Below are 18,670 nucleotides of genomic sequence, written 5' to 3' on the forward strand. Positions count from 1 at the left end.
TCAGCCGTATGCCTGTTAGTGAAGCCGGTGATACAAAGAGTGGCCTGCCTGTGACAAATGTTACGTAGTGGTGTACATGCTGCTGCTGTTCCTGCTGGTGAAGGTGAATGACCAACCCAGTGGGCTGTCACAGTCATATAGTCTTTGGTTTGGCCACTTCCACTTGTCCACATATCTGTGGTTAAGTGAACAGTGGGCAGAATGGCATTTTTCAGCGCAATCTCTACATTTTTACACACTTTTTGGTATAGTTGTGGAATAGCTTTACGGGAGAAATGGTGTCGCGATGGAATTCTGTAACGCGGACACAAAACCTCTATTAACTGTGAAAAACCAGCTGCGTTTATTGTGGAGATTGGACGCAGATCTAACACTAACATTGCAGCCATGGCGTCTGTGATTCGCTTGGCGACTGGGTGACTGCTGTCATATTTGCTTCCCCTCGCAAATGATTGTTTCACAGTTAATTGCTGAAATGTAGGACTGCTCATTTTATTCACCTGCCTCTGGGATGACGATTCACCCCCAGCAGCAGCAACAGCAGCAGCAGGACTAACGCTTTCTTCAGAGGAATCAATAATAGTGCCGGAGTCATCCAGCCTTAAGTGGGATGCCGGGCTAACTCCGAGCGCTACTGAGGATATTGATGAGGATGGTGTGGTGGGTGTATTTTGTAGCCGTCGGTATGTCGGTGAGCGGAGGGTCTTAGCTGATGAGGGAGTGCTTGTATTCTTTTGGGAAGAACTTTCAGCTTTTCCCAACACTTTGCCATGAACTCTCGTTAAATGGCGTAACATAGACGAGGTTCCAAGATGGTTAAGGTCCCTCCCTCGACTGACTGTGGCTTCACATACACTACAAATGGCTATACAATTGTTGTCTGGATTTGGGTAGAAATAATTCCACACATAAGAAGTGGATTTTTTTGTTTTATGCCCAGGCATGACAATGGCCTTTTTCTTGTCACGTGCCAGAACTGCTGCCACTGGTGCAGGACTTACACAAACAACCTCATCCTCATCAACATCCTCATTAGCGCCCTCGTCGCCTACACAAATCTCCCCCTCATCCTCTTCTAATTCCAAAGTGGCATCCTCAATTTGGGTATCACCGGCTACACTCGGGCTATTAAGGCACACATCAGCAGAATGCTCACGATTAGACATCCCACTGTTGGATGGACTCTCCACAGGGATTGTTGTCATTTGTGAATCAGAGCAAATATTCTCCTGTAATGCCTCACTGGTATCTTGCAGCTCAGCTTTGACGCGTAACAGTAGTTGTGCACCAATTGTAGCCTGGGTAACTTTTTGGGATCTGCCACTAATAGCCAAAGGTGAAGGCCTCATTCTCTCTTTGCCACTGCGTGTGTAGAATGGCATGCTTGCAATTTTTTTTTTATCGTCACTTAACTTTTGCTCAGTTACACTTCTTTTTCGCTTCAATACAGTAAATTTTTTTTTGGTTTTTGTTTTTTGCACTAATTTGAAAACACTCTGTTGTTTGACATCGCCTTGGCCAGATGACGTACTGGGAACACTAACATCAGGACTGGTGACAGAACCTGGTTGCTCATTTAGATCATATGTGGACTGCTTTGAATCCATTCTGAGCGCAAACCACTGAGGAGTGCTAAAAATTATTGAGTAGATACTGCTGACAGATATGACTTTTGACAGCCAGAAATATTAATGCACAATTAGGGAGGACACCCCAAAAACACTGAGGAGTGCTAAAAATTATTGAGTAGATACTGCTGACAGATATGACTTTTGACAGCCAAAAATATTAATGCACAATTAGGGAGGACACCCCAAAAACACTGAGGAGTGCTAAAAATTATTGAGTAGATACTGCTGACAGATATGACTTTTGACAGCCAGAAATATTAATGCACAATTAGGGAGGACACCCCAAAAACACTGAGGAGTGCTACAAATTATTGAGTAGATACTGCTGACAGATATGACTTTTGACAGCCAGAAATATTAATGCACAATTAGGGAGGACACCCCAAAAACACTGAGGAGTGCTACAAATTATTGAGTAGATACTGCTGACAGATATGACTTTTGACAGCCAGAAATATTAATGCACAATTAGGGAGGACACCCCAAAAACACTGAGGAGTGCTAAAAATTATTGAGTAGATACTGCTGACAGATATGACTTTTGACAGCCAGAAATATTAATGCACAATTAGGGAGGACACCCCAAAAACACTGAGGAGTGCTACAAATTATTGAGTAGATACTGCTGACAGATATGACTTTTGACAGCCAGAAATATTAATGCACAATTAGGGAGGACACCCCAAAAACACTGAGGAGTGCTAAAAATTATTGAGTAGATACTGCTGACAGATATGACTTTTGACAGCCAGAAATATTAATGCACAATTAGGGAGGACACCCCTAAAAACACTGAGGAGTGCTAAAAATTATTGAGTAGATACTGCTGACAGATATGACTTTTGAGTTTGACAGCCAGAAATATTAATGCACAATTATGGGGGACACCCCAAAAACACTGAGGTGTGCTACAAATTATTGAGTAGATACTGCTGACAGATATGACTTTTGACAGCCAGAAATATTAATGCACAATTATGGGGGACACCCCAAAAGCGCTGGGGAGTGCCAAATATGAAGAAAAAATAATAAACCTCTATCCTCCTCTCTGCACTAGCGATTTTGGTTAGAGCAATTGCAAGAACAATATGGTATTCTCTGTCCCTGCTCTAATTAGCCTATGACTACACCCTGCTCTCTCCCTCTGTCAAATGGCGATGGATTGCTGTGGAGGCGTGTATTTATAAAGTTGAAGTATCGCGAGAACCGAGTCCCGAGATCCGACGACGTCACAATGACGTTCGGCCTCGATTTGGATTCGGAATGGGCGGGAGAGTACCGAGCTGCTCAGCTCGGTACTCGGATACCCAAAGTTCGGGTGGGTTCGGTTCTCGGAGAACCGGACCCGCCCATCTCTAGTCCTAAGAGTGCAAGAGATCTGTTATGACATTCACAAGACTGACAAAGACCTATGGGACGGAAGTAAAAAGTGCAAAACCGGTTTAGAACCTGCATCCGCTGCCCAAAGACATAACACCAAGGAACAATTGGCCATTTTAAGGAGTGCAGAAAACCTGAGGGAACAGATGCAGCAGCCAAAGAAGCTTAAGTGTAAGCCTCTCAAAGTGTCAAACGGCAGAAAACTCAGCTCTAGGATCAAACCTGTGAACAATGGAGGCCATTATGCCAGCCCAGCCTGAAGAGCAGTGAATACCTAGTTCATAGATTTGAACAGGTTGAACGTGTGAATTTAAGGAAAAATTTCACTTCACTCCCAGGGAGCAGCGTCGCTCTGGGTGCAAAGTGGTTCTAGAGAGACAGACAACAAGAAATCGACCCTGGGAAAAGACTGTCCCAAATACATTTTTCCAATGGTAAGGGAGAGAAAAAAAATTTACAAAAATTTTCACCATTTGGAACTTACAGCTGAGGTGGAGGAGACTGAAGGACACAAACCTCTGGTTTCTTTTTCATGGAAAAAGAGGAAAGTAGAAAAATCGGTAACCGCAGGTGCTGCCGAGCCTAAAAAGTGCCGAACACTCAGGACCAAGCTTTCCACACCATGTCCATTGGAGGCATCCCTCACACAAGTAACAATCCCCTCAAACATGTAACTCCCCATCTAACTTGAAAAAGGTAGAAACAAAGGGATGCATTCGTTCAGGAATACCGTGTTGGCCTGGTTTCCCTGGGGGAAGCTAGGGAGACTTTTCATGAGGAAGCATCCCTAGCCAGACCCCTAGCTGACTCACCTCTGTCTGGGAAGTCCCACTAGTGGTTTGCACTTGCTGTGAAGCAGGTATGTGTGTTGAATGTTAGGAAAAAAAGTACACCTACCTCCATGGTTTGAGATTGTGTAGGAATCCTGCACTTAGTGTGAAAAAAACCAAAACACACCTGATCACACCAAAGAAAAAATATTAATGTATGAAAAGGTCCCATATTTAAGTATAATCCTGTGGTTGTATGGCAATACAGAGAGTCTGGTCATCACAGGGACAGAGTCACACACACACACTATTCAAGCCTAAGCAAGGTAGGACAGTGTAAAGCAGCAAGTATAGCTGTACAACCTATGTGGCTAGCAAATAATACCAACGGAGGGAGCATAACACTAGAGAACTGATAAGATGGTATCTTCGCTGAGGAAGCCCACCTTACTCCCCGCTCTGTCGCTATGGCTGCCCAAGACATTTCCTCCGAGAAGGACATCTGCAGCAGTGGCGCTTGTCCATCTGTCCAACCACATAGTGTTGCGTCAACTTTCCAGTGACCCATCAGTCTTGTAAAGAGAAAGGAATAATCTAAACCAGATTCCAGCTTCCCACAGTATAAAATAACCATATATGATAAGGAGTCATAACTGCTATGTTTAAATATAAAACAAGCTATAAGACAACTAAGAGCTACGTGCATTGTAAGTTCCAGCAATCCTACATAACTACATTTTGGTACCATTAACACGTTGCACGGACCTTCCACTGGACTCTGTCAGTCTTTTTTTTTTTTTTTCAGACCTATAATGAAAATATATAAACAGACGCAGAGCAAAGATATACAATGATATGTATTTACTGGTGGGTCACACTGTGGGTAAATCCAATATAAAGTACAGTACAGTCATGGCCAAAAGTTTTGAGAATGACACAAATATTATTTTTCACAAAGTCTGCTGCCACAGTTTTTATGATGGCAATTTGCATATACTCCAGAATGTCATGAAGAGTGATCAGATGATTTGCAATTCATTTCAAAGACCCTCTATGCCATGACAATGAACTTTATCCCGAAAACATTTCCACTGCATTTCAGCCCTGACACAAAAGGACCAGCTGACATCAGGTCAGCGATTCTCTCGTTAACACAGGTGAGAGTGTTGACATGTGATGACTAGGCTGGAGATCACTCTGTCATGCTGAGTTGGAATAACAGACTGGAAGCTTTAAAAAGGAGGATGGTGCTTGAAATCATTGTTCTTCCTCTGTTAACAATGGTTATCTGCAAGGAAACACGTGCAGTCATCATTGCTTTGCACAAAAAGGGCTTCACAGGTAAGGATATTGCTGCTAGTAAGATTGCACCTAAATCAACCATTTACCAGATCATCAAGAACTTCAAGAAGAGAGGTTCAATAGTTGTGAAGAAGGCTTCATGGCGCCCAAGAACGCCAGGACCATCTCCTAAAGTTGATTCAGCTGCGGGATCGGGGCACCACCAGTGCAGAGCTTGCTCAGGAATGGCACCAGGCAGGTGTGAGTGCATCTGCACGTACAGTGAGGCGAAGAATTTTGGAGGGTGGTCTGGTGTCAAGAAGGCCAGCAAAGAAGCCTCTTCTCTCCAGGAAAAACATCAGGGACAAACTAATATTCTGCAAAAAGGTACTGGGATTGGACTGCTGAGGACTGGGGTAAAGTCATTTTCTCTGATGAATCCCCATTCAGATTGTTTGGGGCATCTGGAAAAACACTTGTCCGGAGAAGGAAAGGCGAGTGCTACCATTAATTCTGTGTCATGCCAACAGTAAAGCATCCTGAGACCATTCATGTGTGTGGTTGCTTCTCAGCCAAGGGAATGGGCTTACTCACAATTATGCCTAAGAACACAGCCATGAATAAAGAATGGTACTAAAACATCCTCCAAGAGCAACTTCTCCCAACCATCCAAGAACAGTTTGGTGACAATGCCTTTTCAAGCATGATGGAGCACCATCCATAAAGCAAAAGTGGCCATAAAGCAAAAGTGGCTCTGGGATCAAAACATCAAAATTTTGGGTCCATGGCCAGGAAACGCTCCAGACCTTAATCCCATTGAGAAACTGTGGTCAATCCTCAAGAGGAAGGTGGACAAACAAAAACCCACAAATTCTGACAAACTCCAAGCACTGATTAGGCAAGAATGGGCGGCCATCAGTCACAGTATGTGGCCCAGAAGTTGATTGACAGCATGCCAGGGCGAATTGCAGAGGTCTTCAAAAAGAAGGGTCAACACTGCAAATATTGAGTCTTTGCATAAACTTAATGTAATTGTCAAAAAAAGCCTTTGACACTTATGAAATGCTTGTCATTTTACTTCAGTATACCATAGCAACATCTGACAAATAGGTCTAAAAACACTGAAGCAGCAAGCTTTGTGACAACCAATACTTGTGTCATTCTCAAAACTTTTGGCCATGACTGTACAATTGGGCCCCAAAAATAAATTAGCAGCTACTAGCAGCTATTAGCAGCTGTATGACAGGTGGTAAAGACCATTACAGCCTCTGTGAGATCAGTACCAGATGCAAGGCCACAAGTTAATTATGCATTACATGTGGTACAAGTATAGTGTTGTACAAACTTTCCAGTGGACTCTGTAGTCTTGGAAGCCCTGTTTACAGACATGTCTCAGCAAAATACAAATACACACCAGAAAGTAAAGGAAGAACATTTTGTGTGATTACACTGGAGGGACAGCAGGTGTTACTAAATGTGCTAATGTGTTATCACTCTGTATTATATAAATGTACTCTGTTGCACAGAGAATGTGTGAGGCTGGGTCTGCGGAGTCCTGCCACTGGAGGTGTACTCTCCGCAAAGGACATTTGTTCAGGCGGGCATCCCTGCATGTAACAGACTCCTCTGTTAATGCTCATTTTTAGGATACCCACAGACTTCCGCCAGAGCTCCGTGGGAGCCATCCCATTGCTAAATATAGCACGCATTACTCCTAGCTGGTAGTCAGGAGCTGGCAGGTGGCTGGGAAGAGGAAAACCCAAAAAAGGATTTCCCCAATTAGGGGCCCAGGGTGAAAGCGGCCAGCAGGCATTGCACTACTGGAGTGGTGTCCCTCATAAGTCAATTTGGAAAAATTTATAGCTGACAGGAAATATCCCTTCTGCAACCCCATATGAACATTAGTGTGTAATACAAACGCTCGAAGGAAGATTCCAAAGGGCACTTACAATAAACAGAGGATGTCTTGTAGTGTCCCCAAATAGGGCGACAGAGAAACATAAAAAAACAAACAAAAAAAAAAAAAAAAAAAACACACCACACCAAAAGAACCAAACTCTGTTACAAAGTAGTGTATTACACATAACATGATTTGATCATTTTATAACCTATAAAAGACACTGAATAAGGAAAATATACTATGAACAACATCTTGTACAGACTCTCACCCTAATTTTAAAGCTTTTACATTTTTAGTAGAAAGCTCCCAGTTAATATTCTAGTGATAAATTGTGCAGAATAAGAAGAACTGTCATACAAACATTTATAGTAATCACTGGCACTTTTCATCTTAGTGGCTTTGGTTGATCTCCAACACCTCCCGCAAGATGAAAGACTGCTAAACACACCTCATGTGCCAAGGCGTCCGCATTTTCCTGTCAATTTAAAATGAAAAACATTAACTCTAGTTGTAAATATTGCCATGCTTCTCATTACACTCATAACATAAGTTACACAAATTTCAAGGGCCTGACCGACTTCATTTTTGGGATTACATTGCAAACACACAGTAGCAAGATAAACAGACCTTTCCTACTATAGGTATATGAAGGAGCTTGTTTGAGACAAACCATGTGATGCTTGTCACATGAGTCACTCACGTTCACAATATACTGAACTGGTGAAGCTAGTGCATTGCATATTCTCAATGCCCACATGTGCCATTTGCCTCAAATAAAAGTGCTCTATCTGTATTGATGTTGAAATCACACAATAGTCTTATGTACATCTATGAAACAATTGCTGAAAATAAGAACAAATACATTTTAAATATGACAACACCTGGGACTGTGGTGAAACAACCTCACAATATCTCTGGCAAAGAGTACACTCATACAATATACTAATACATTTTCACAATATAGTGTATAATATATATATATATATATATATATATATATATATATATATATATATATATATATATATAGTCACTTGTCCTGTTATTAATGTAGAACAACATTAACTTGACCTTGTATATGTGACTCTGTTGTACTGACTTAGAATTACTGCATTTGCAGATACACTGACAGTTTTGTATGGTGCAGTATATCACCTGGGTGTCCGCCTCAGCATAGACCCGAACTACATCCTCTGTTCCTGAAGGACGAACAAACGCTCTGGACATATTGTATGTCTTGACAAGATCGACAATTTTCTCTTGCAGGCCTGGTGGTTTTACAGTGCGCCTCTCGGCATCAGTTGTTTCAATTACTTTTCTATCTGCAACCTAAGAGAATTGCAGGAAGATACAGATCATATTAGGCAGAGAAGTACTTGCTTGTTGGCAAGCTCTAAATTATAACCATGCAACTACATTTCAGTAGTGGGGAATGAACCTAGCCTCTATCACACTCATGTTTTACAAAACACATATATAATTCCACCCAAAAGAGTGGTGAAATGAACTGCAGTAGGGTTATCATATAACAGACAAAGAGCATAGAGACAAGTCTTCTTGCTAGTGACTACTCATGGAAAAACAAAAAAGTTCATAGCCTTATTATAAATTAGAACCTTTACCAGTGTATGTTGTTTGTAATCTGCTGATGACTATGGTGGTTGTGGTGATTTATTTTAATTTTTTTAAATATGTATAGATTAAGTTTGGAGGGAAAAAATAAATAAAATAATCTTTGTTTGATTGGCTTTTACATTTGAATACAACATGCCCCCCGTCACACCATCGAATATTTTTGGCCAGTATAGCCCCATGCTTAGCACTAAAATGTAACATTCAAGGTTTCAACTGTGTATAGCTGGAGCAGAGTTTAGTCCACCACTTTGTAGCTATTGCTGATCTACAGGCACAACGAGGCGCACATCACGCGCCATGCACCAAAGCTCAGGAATTGCTGCGCCTGTATTTCTACCATCCAAACAAATTACATTTCAGCTTTATTTTAAGTTATAATAAAAACTTTGTAATGGGAAGTCGCTAGATTTTCCATCCAACATTTTCTCATTCACACATTTAAATTTCTCCTCCTGTCCTGTCACAAGGGCTCTTATAGCACAGTAAGACATAGGGAGGCTGGTGTATAGTGATTACTAAACCAGTTTGCATAGCATTTCTTGCATGAAATCGTTCTGCACAACACCCAGAAATAGGTTCCTATGCAGATAGCTGAATTATTTGCAGGTGTTCAAGGGCAGCTGTACATAGCGGATGATGATGACTGTTGCCAGCAATAGTAAACTGCTTGTGATAGGCTTTTTGCAAATGCTCCGCTGACAAGTGCTTGCTACATTGCATGTGCATATATCATGTTATTGTTTGCATGTTTAAGGAAATATTTTTTTTATTCATGTACCTGAGATGGTGAGTAAATTCTCCTTTACTAGAGAGGTTTTTGAAGTTCTATTGATGCCTAATAAAAATTACTTATTTTGCAAACAAAACAAATGGGTCTAAACATGTGCGTACATGAAGGTAACATAAGCCTGTGTAACTGGGTGCATATTGGAGCAGACCTGCATGTATCTGACAACAGTTTGCCGATGTGCATATGCCCACAACTGCGGCTTTTTCCGTGAACAAAATTTGCGCCTGCAATTTGGGGCGCAATTGCAGCTAATTGTGCCTCAGCACCAGTGTGTGCCAAGTTATCTGAGCAGCACTATGCCATCAATAATATAGGCATGGCATATATTCTTGTCAGTACATTTACTAAATCTGCTACTCCTGCATGCGATAAAATTAATAATTGTGAAACAGTGTGTCACCATTTGCACTGTATCCTATATGAGAAGAACACAATGTATACTATACTGCAATATTTACTATGCTCATTAAATAGGACCAGAATAGATTGGTCACAAGCCCAGTCATCTCACTCACTATTGGTCTTTTGGTCTAATAATTATTTGACCAACCGTCAACTTATGTTATTCGCACATTCCAAAACTCAAGGCTTACCAGTTTGTACAGCAGAGTGACTTGATCTACTTACCGTTACTTTCAGCTGGCGATTTGGAAGGTCAGTGTAAATCTCATCCCACTTCTGCACAGTGAGACCCTTGAGGGACAGGATTGCTTCAATGACCAACATATCAGAAATGGCATCTCCCACAGTCTGGAAAGACAATATAACAATGTCTCATGAAAACGTAGTGAGATTATTTATGAATATGACTCTGTATGAGGAATTTGCTGTAAGCAATAGCAAATGGATTTTTCTGGCACACTTCTGAAAGTAAAAGGACAGACTGGTTGCTATGGGGCACAGCAGCTTTCTGCAGCGAACTGTGCACCAGTTTTCATCGATAACTTTCTATGTATCTATTTACATAGCCAATGTGTAAAAAGTTGTATTTAACATAAAAAAAACACCTATTTAAGAAGACATTATGGTTTACCATAGAAACATTTTCAGTAACCATGTTCATTTTCAGCTTTGGTTTGTAATCTCATTTACTGTTGGGCATTTAAATGGTAGCAACAAACACAGATGGTTTTAATTTGTCAGTAAAACTCATCTTACCTGGTTAATTAGATTAATGAAATTTTCTAGCATTTCAGCAGCTTTTCTGGTTTCTTCTGTGACTCCTGCTGTAGTCAGCTGTTTTATCTGTTCTTCAGCCGTTTTACTAAACAGCACCTGTAAGATTTAGACAATATATTAAATATCTACTTACAGCCTTCCTGCTGCAGTACTGAAGCCCATTGTACTGATGTCTAATCTAGTGTACGATATAATGTGAACTACAGTTTTTATGCATGTTTTGGCAGAGACAACAGCAGTTTCTGACTTCTAACTTAATGTACTTATAAAGGTACATAACTAAAGGCATTTGTAACATATCCAAAGCTTTGAAACTCAAAAGAGTTGAAGAAATTGCAATCTGAAAAAAGCGAATGGGTATTGTAACACTAGAAACAATTGTAGGTGTTGAATGACAGAATACCTAACAGACACTAAAGAAAACATAAACACGAGGCTCATTTTAACACAAGCAAGCTGGTCTACCAGTGATGAGATGCAATGGGGCTCATCAAAGAACTCCCATGCCATTTTTGCACTGTCAAATGATAAACAAAGCTCCAGGTGCCTAAAACACTGAGCAAGTGACTCAGTGGTTTCAATGTCCCAGCAACGGCCCCATAATGAGTACTTGCAAAAGCAACCGCAAGCAGCTTGTACCCTGTGAACCCGCCTGCTTCTGCTCCTTCACAACGATGATGGGCTGGGAGTATAGAGCTGGGCTATGTCACTGACAGGAGCAGAGGATGCTGCCGCTAGCCTGCTAAGGTAACAAGCGGGTGGGTGGCCAGTATATAAATACACAGAGTGGATAATATTACACTGAAATTAGGAACCAAGAACACACTTACTGAAGCAATAGACAGGGTTTTTTTTTAAAAAAAAAAAAAAAAAAGCTATATACCTGACTCAAAATAAAAAAATAAATTTATTTTTTTTTTAAAAAAGGAAGAAAGGAAAATAGAATGTAAGGGAACATGGGTCCAAAAGAGGTACTGTGATGTTTTTTTTTTTTTTTTAATCAAGTCTTTTTAATTCAGAATTTTAATAATGTAATAATTAATTGTATATTTTTTTTTATTATCCTATCAAGGTCAACAGAGCCATGAATAACATGACAAGAAAATACAAACATTATGGTTGCAGGAACCGCTATATGTTGGTGTATCAATTTATTCTAGTGTTGAGTTGCTATCAATATTGACTGTGGAAACAGAAAAAGTTTAGGGGATAGATATACATCCACCAGAACTATTGTGAATATCATCAGTTGCTTAACACCATACCCAAAAATTTGTAGCTTAGGGTAGGTCCACCATACACAAGAAAAGGAGACGGAAAGCCACTCCAGCATCAATCCAAGACACTGGAGAAAATACTATGCAGGAAACACAGTACCATCTGTATAATAGCTTACATGCATTTGCTTGTAATATATGCAATTTAGGGTGATATACTGTAAAATAGCGAGTGATTCATCCAGGTGCCAGTGTTTTCTAGGCCCTCATAGAATATGGTGGTTTGGCCATCTTGCCAATATTTGTTCAAAATTGACGGGGCAAGTTATACTAGTGTATACATATCTCTCATGTGGTAATAGTGTCATTCACTATGACCAACTGTGCATCAAGCTTAGGGCCATGTGAGGCCATCCAAAACCTTATTACTAGTTGTAATCATTGCAATTATTAGTAATTGCAATTATTACATTTGTTATGTGTTACATCATTATTGGATGCTAAACCAAACTACAGATTCTAGCATTGAATAAGGAGAAAAAGGCACCTGTATATTTATTGCACATATTTCATTACATCTATTTTCAATTTCTGTACCTGCTGATATTCCCATATTAAATGCCAAAAAGACCCTGAATCCGAACAACCAAACCAATTTCTATCAACCTGGCAGTTCTAGAGTGTATTTCTCTCTCTGACTGCTGGCTCCCATACCATGATGGCTGTGTAGATGTCTAGAGACCTCGATCTCCTCTATTGAATATCTTCCCTTTCTTCCTCCCTCCTTATCTTCCCCATACTAACATTCCCTGCCTTCGCTGTCCTTCCCCACCATTATCCTCCTCTTGTCCTCTCCCTCACTCCATTCCACACCATGTATACCAGTTTACAATCTTATGTTTGCAAAGACAGTCTACTGTTTTGTAATTTATGCATGGTAATGTCCTCAATTGTACTGAACATGATGCCCTTCCCTTCCTCCCATGTCCCCAGCCCTATCTTTTGTATCCTACCCCTCATTTATTATATATAACATCAAATTAAACTTAATTTAGAAAAAAAGATCCAGATTCTGTCTGCATTTGGGGCATTTCCAGCTACTGCCTTTACCAAATGTTGCTATGTGGATGGGAGTAAGGTATGTCCTATGAAAAATATATGGTTGCACTTGTTGCTATCTTATGCAATAAACCCGATAAAAGAGGCCCATTCTTTATCCGTAAAGTTGTCCAGCATATAAAGACCATCAAATTGGATATACCCAGCAAGAAGACATATGAGGAGGATATTCATTTTTGTAATCCAACATTCTGTAGGAACTTTTTTACTGGGTCCGCGGTAATAAAAGGAACCCCCTGTATTAAAGTAAGCCACCACAGCATGTTTAAGCTGCAGGTACAGGAAGAACATGGATGGGAGAACTCCAAATTAATGTCTAAATTGCTTAAATGACTTCATATATTCATTGTCGTATCTACCGAAGGACTGTAATCTCTTCCAAGGTTGACCACCTCAGGAAAACCCACCGGGGTACCCTTTTATCCTGGAAAATTTGCACTCCAACTCCCAATATTTTTGTTGGCCTGTCCGAGTAATGACACGTCCCCCGATATGTCCGCAATAAGGAACTATAAGGGGCTATGCTTGCTTCCTGTCTATCTAGCCATGTAGTCATGTAAAACATGCCAGTCCAACCCCAACACCCAGGTTTCCCACCAATGACCCCTCATTTTATCAAGCAAGCTCAAGGGTGTTGTGGTTAGTACAAACAAAGATGCCTACTTGTAAACCTCAAGCAGCCTGGAATAAAAGAAGGACCTGTGCTTTTATAATTCAATTGCTATGCCATCAAGGCTGATGGCTTTTTTGTAGACAAGTTTGGCAAACAAAGATTGCATAGACAAGATTGTAGTTGGGCTATCAAATAGTCAATCTAGAATGCATAAAGCTCTTGATAATATTTCTGAAAGACTGCAAAGATGTCCTTGCTAATATGGCATTTATCATCCGGCATTGCTAATATATTAGTGTTTGCCATCCTCCTTCAGGTCAGGAAGACTACAAAACTGCCAAACCAGTTACATCTGGCATGTTGAGTATATGCCTGGAGAACAGTACAACTTATCCACTAGGAAATCAGTCTACTTTTTTCAGCTGACTGGCAGACCAAATATACTCTCTCCAAAACACAACAGTTCTTTTCCAGATCTATTTCTTTATGCTTAGAGTGCTTTATAAGTTCTAACACTCTCGCTGTATGGGTGCCACTCAAGGTCATTGGACCCATAAGGGGTCTTACACTGTGCATTTGTTTAATTCTTCCTATTGTGAAATAAGTTTAGACCATCCCTACTTGGTGAATCAGATGGAGTTGTGTTTCCAGAAATTTTCCCAATTAGGGAAAGGTAAACTAATAACAGCAGTGAGGAATGGTCGGAGATCCCTCTGGATTTGTCCTCGAGGGGACTAAGGAGCGAGAATCAAGTGCCAAAACGATTACCTGGAGTCAAAACTAGGACTCACTCCACTTGTCCACTCGCCATCAAAAACATAAGTTCAACCGCAAATCCATATTGTTGGCGTCTTGGGTGAAAGCCATAAACTTGCCAACTTTCTTTAAAATTCCACAATTATTTTTACCAATAATTCCAAGCGTGGGTTGTATTTCCTGAGCTGCCAAGCCTATTTTAACTTTATTGTTTAAGCCTACAACTTTAGACATGAGTATGCAGCGGTCCCTTCTGTCAGTTCCGCACTTGGTTAACATGTGGGAACAATAAATCGATAAGAGATTAGTGATGAGACTATATAAATAAGTGTACTCAGGTAGCCTTCTCTATGCCAACTAAACAAACTAAAACAAACCCTTCTCAAGGAACTTAACTGTACCATTCCAAGCCCTGCCCCTGTTAAACCTTAAACATAGACACAGGATGTACAGTAAATTAGGTAAAGGAATTGAGCAAGTGCATATAGTTAGCCTCATTATTTCTACCGAATAAGCTAATCAATACCCTCCTGGAACATTTTAGCTTCCCCTAAACAATGTACTGTAGCTTAAAACTCAGTGCTAAAAAACAGCACTCACCTGTAGGTAATAAAGAACTTCTACTTGTGGAGAAATATAAAAATAAAAGTAGAAAAAGTGGAATCACCACTAGCATTAGCACAAACCTTGCTATATATTGTGGCATACAAAAAGAGAAGTGTGTAAAGAAAGAGGATTGCACGATAATATCTAGCCACATACTCACATACAACATTAGTCTCATAGACTTAGTATAGGGGTGACCTGTGCAGACACATCAGCGTACACATCTGTGAAGAGGTCCTAGAGTAAAGTTTGCTTTCTTGCTGGAGATCCACAGCACAACTAGTTCACAATATCTCGTGACCTGTTCCCAGCTATCACTCACAACCTTACTGGATACCGCATGGCACAGGGATGCTGCAGGTCACTAAGACGTCTCTTGACTTGCAGGAACTGAGCTTGCGACACCTTGACCGCCACTGAGAAGTCTTTGTTTTCCATATTGCAGTGGTCCCTGTATCCTGGATAGTCCAAGGTTGGTATTTCAATTATTGAAGTGGAATATTTTTTAAATGAAGGTGTGTAGTGTGTAGTACAGCCTTCTCCCAGAAGGGAAGGATGATCAGGAAGGCGATGTGCCCTTTCCACATTAAATTGGGATGCGAATAGAGGAATTGAGCCATTACCTGAAAAGCACCTGCCCCTGCAATTTCCCTGCGGCAACATGGACTGGTTTGCTGTTCCAGGTACAGTTAACAAGCATGTCTTGATACCTGGAGACCTTGTAGGTGTGTTCAGGCGGGAAGAGGTGGTCTTTGGGTAAGGTGGTGGGTAGGTCGCACACCATAGTCTCACACTAAGCACAAGGTTGCCTCGGCTAGTAAACTGAGTGTCTCTATGTAGCTGGGAAGGCAGCAAGTACAAGTTCAGGCAAGATGAGTACATTAGCATATTGGGGAGGGGCTGGGACAAGCCCAGTGGTGCCTCCCAAATATATGTATGCTGACTGTAAATGCAATGGCAACTTAGGATAATAGGATTTGGCAAGTAGAGCTAGTGCTCCACGCATATGTTTACATGCCTACACAGGCCACACTATACTGTGAAGCTTATTTACTGACATTCCCCAAGGGTGCAAATATGCACTAAAACAATACATCTGCTTTCATTTTTTAAGTTGCACTAGACTGATAAAAGCTAAATAATTGGCCGCTATGATTTTAGAGCAAATTTGATCAATGGTTTCTATCGTCACTAAATTTAGTTGCTCCTTTGAGAAATGCTAGTAAACAAAAATTCCTTTCGGGTCTCCAAAAAACAGGAAGCATTCTATGTCTTTGCTACTTGTTATTTTCCTGCAGTCAGCATCTAATTGTTTACCATTCCTCTTTCAGACCATTCTCTCTCACCAGTAACTGTAAAAGATTTCAGAATAATCAAGATCCACTTGAGAGCAGCTCAACAAAAGGAATTGCATGAACAATTTAATAATAAAAGTGAATAAGATGGTTCGGACACTCACTTTTATGTTACTTTGTGATAATATACATAAAAGTGTGAAAAACGTAAACATGGTATATTGTACTACAAGAACTGTAATTTATACTTACTGTTCCATGACCGTTTGCCTCAAAATAAACCCCAATATCAAACTCTTGTGCTTTATGGTGCAAATGTTTTACACCTGTTTTTGCACAGTAAACAGGAACCTATGAAGAGGATACATGGTTATTATGAGATGTCTAATGTACAGATATTGTAATGACATCATAAAAGAATTATATACACAACAATATTACTCAAAATATGCCACTGTATGCAAAATCAACAGCAGCCATTGAAACTGGAAACATCTTGGTCCTGAATAGTACAAGTTTTTAGCAACAGATAAGAACACAATTAAGAGGAGGAGGGAGTGCAGTGTATATTACAACATGTTTGCTTCCTCCTTTCTCAGTAGGTTCCAGCTGTGAAGGTAAGTATTTATAGGAAGTAAATTAACTAATACGTGGGGCACGTGGGGGGGGACACTGGGTAGTCTAAATGGCAAGTGGAGAAGTTTTGGCGTACTTGTGGGATCTGAGATCTTATGGTGGTTTGAGTGCATGTGGGTGAACTTTTAATCAATTGAGGGGCATTTTTGGATGATGGCGGGTGCGAAGGTTGGTTTGGGGCTGTATTTTCATTAATGAATTAATTGTAATGTTTGATCCTTTTACAAGGTTGGAGGGTTACCCATGTGTCCCATTGAGTAGATCAGGTTGTCCATCACCGTTTAAAGGAATGGTCAATGGAATTGCACACGTCTTGGCAGAAATACTGAAGATTTTCACACCGCTGTGAATAGCCAGACATACTAGGAAAGTACTATACAGTAGGAAAAAGTGGTGGAGGTCTTATGGGAAGACAAACAAACCTGGTGGTTTACAGACAAATGGGGTACTATATGGAGATGGAACACAAGTTAATACTGGTATATGCATAAGGCAGAAACATGAAAAATGTAAATAAAAAGTAAAGGGTACACAGATATGGGGTCTCCTATTCGGAAAACCAATATCCAGAATCTTTTGACAGCCAGAAGGGGAAAAGAAAAGTAAATGATGGTCACTGTTCAGAGAGAATGTCATACAAAATTCATGCTCACTAACTGCCTACACTATAGTCACTGTAAGAAGAAATGTGAAACAATTTAATAGGGGCAGTGTGGGGAACGACAGATGTAGATCTAATGTAATATATATTATGCATGGTACTCTAAATTATAGAAAAATCCCTTATCTAAACAAAACAAAAGTACCAAGCTAGCTCATGCCTTTCTAATAGAATTAAAATGTTCATATATTGTAGTTAATTAGCTGTACAAAAGTGTGAGTTCTAAACAGAATTGTGCATTTAACTTGAATTAAATTTCTACTCTCAAATAAACCTCTACTCTCCTTCTATGGATTATATGGTATTACTGGAGTATACTCAGACTAAGCAGTCTTTAGCATTATCTGCTGCGTTACACTGACAGCATGACATAATATTTTAAATGAATTTGAAACAGTTTTCTTGTGAATTAACTAGTCCGAGATCATTGAATAAGCAAAAAATTCTAGCTACCTTCATAACTTCCTCCAAGTAACGAGTAGAGCTTCCATTTGCATAGGCTGTCTGCACAACTCCCATTTTTAAAGTTAAATCCACCTAAAAAAAAAAAAAGTTAAACAAAATTGTAATATTATATAATCTGAAATAAAGCATAAACCCACTTTAAATCAATACTATATACATTCTATATGGAGGTACTAATGAATCCCAACGCTTTCCCTCTTTTATGATTTCCTCCACATACCAGCATACAGGCGTCTCCACTTCTACCTATCAGAAATTCCTTATTAAGCCTCTCACTAATGCCATCACCACACAGGCTGTCTATTTCCTCTAGAATACACTTTAATATTTAGAATTTTGTCATATTTCATTTACAAAGATCTCCACAATGCTGTACGAGCATATACCTCTTCAGAAGTTTATATAGAGCTCTACAAATCAATCTGTAAGAATCATTTTTGAACGTGGAAAAGCATAAAGGTTCAGTACAAAGTGTATATAAAATAAACAGAAGTGTTTTTTTTAAATAATCTAAAAGGAGGTGCGGAGAATGTACGTTTTCAGGGTGCAGAGCATCTGTAAGCTTTTAATTTATGGTGTTCTATTGTAATCACTTTGTTAGAAATGGCTCTTATTGAATAGTACTGTAAAACATATATACAGTCTATACCTCTCATGTGTCCAGGTATTTCCAGGACAGCTCCAGTTTCAGACCCATGATGCATAAAGATTAATAATGTTTTACAACGCCACCCAA

General features: G+C 40.0%; 1 protein-coding gene across 2 annotated transcripts in view; it reads right to left on the bottom strand.

Moving 5' to 3' along the window:
• Positions 1-7,119: 7,119 nt before the first annotated feature.
• PGM3 (phosphoglucomutase 3) overlaps positions 7,120-18,670 on the bottom strand; it is a 33,935-nt gene continuing 22,384 nt past the window's right edge. For both annotated transcript variants that reach the window (XM_075202698.1, XM_075202699.1), the window contains 6 exons: positions 17,923-18,006; positions 16,425-16,523; positions 10,546-10,662; positions 10,015-10,137; positions 8,118-8,291; positions 7,120-7,437 (listed from right to left, as the gene is read on the bottom strand). In XM_075202698.1, coding sequence (XP_075058799.1) covers positions 7,348-7,437; positions 8,118-8,291; positions 10,015-10,137; positions 10,546-10,662; positions 16,425-16,523; positions 17,923-18,006 — 687 coding nt within the window. In that variant the 3' untranslated portion in view covers positions 7,120-7,347. The remainder of the gene's footprint in view (positions 7,438-8,117; positions 8,292-10,014; positions 10,138-10,545; positions 10,663-16,424; positions 16,524-17,922; positions 18,007-18,670) is intronic.

Source organism: Mixophyes fleayi, chromosome 3 (assembly GCF_038048845.1).
Source record: "Mixophyes fleayi isolate aMixFle1 chromosome 3, aMixFle1.hap1, whole genome shotgun sequence".
In the NCBI taxonomy this organism is placed as follows: Eukaryota; Metazoa; Chordata; class Amphibia; order Anura; family Limnodynastidae; genus Mixophyes; species Mixophyes fleayi.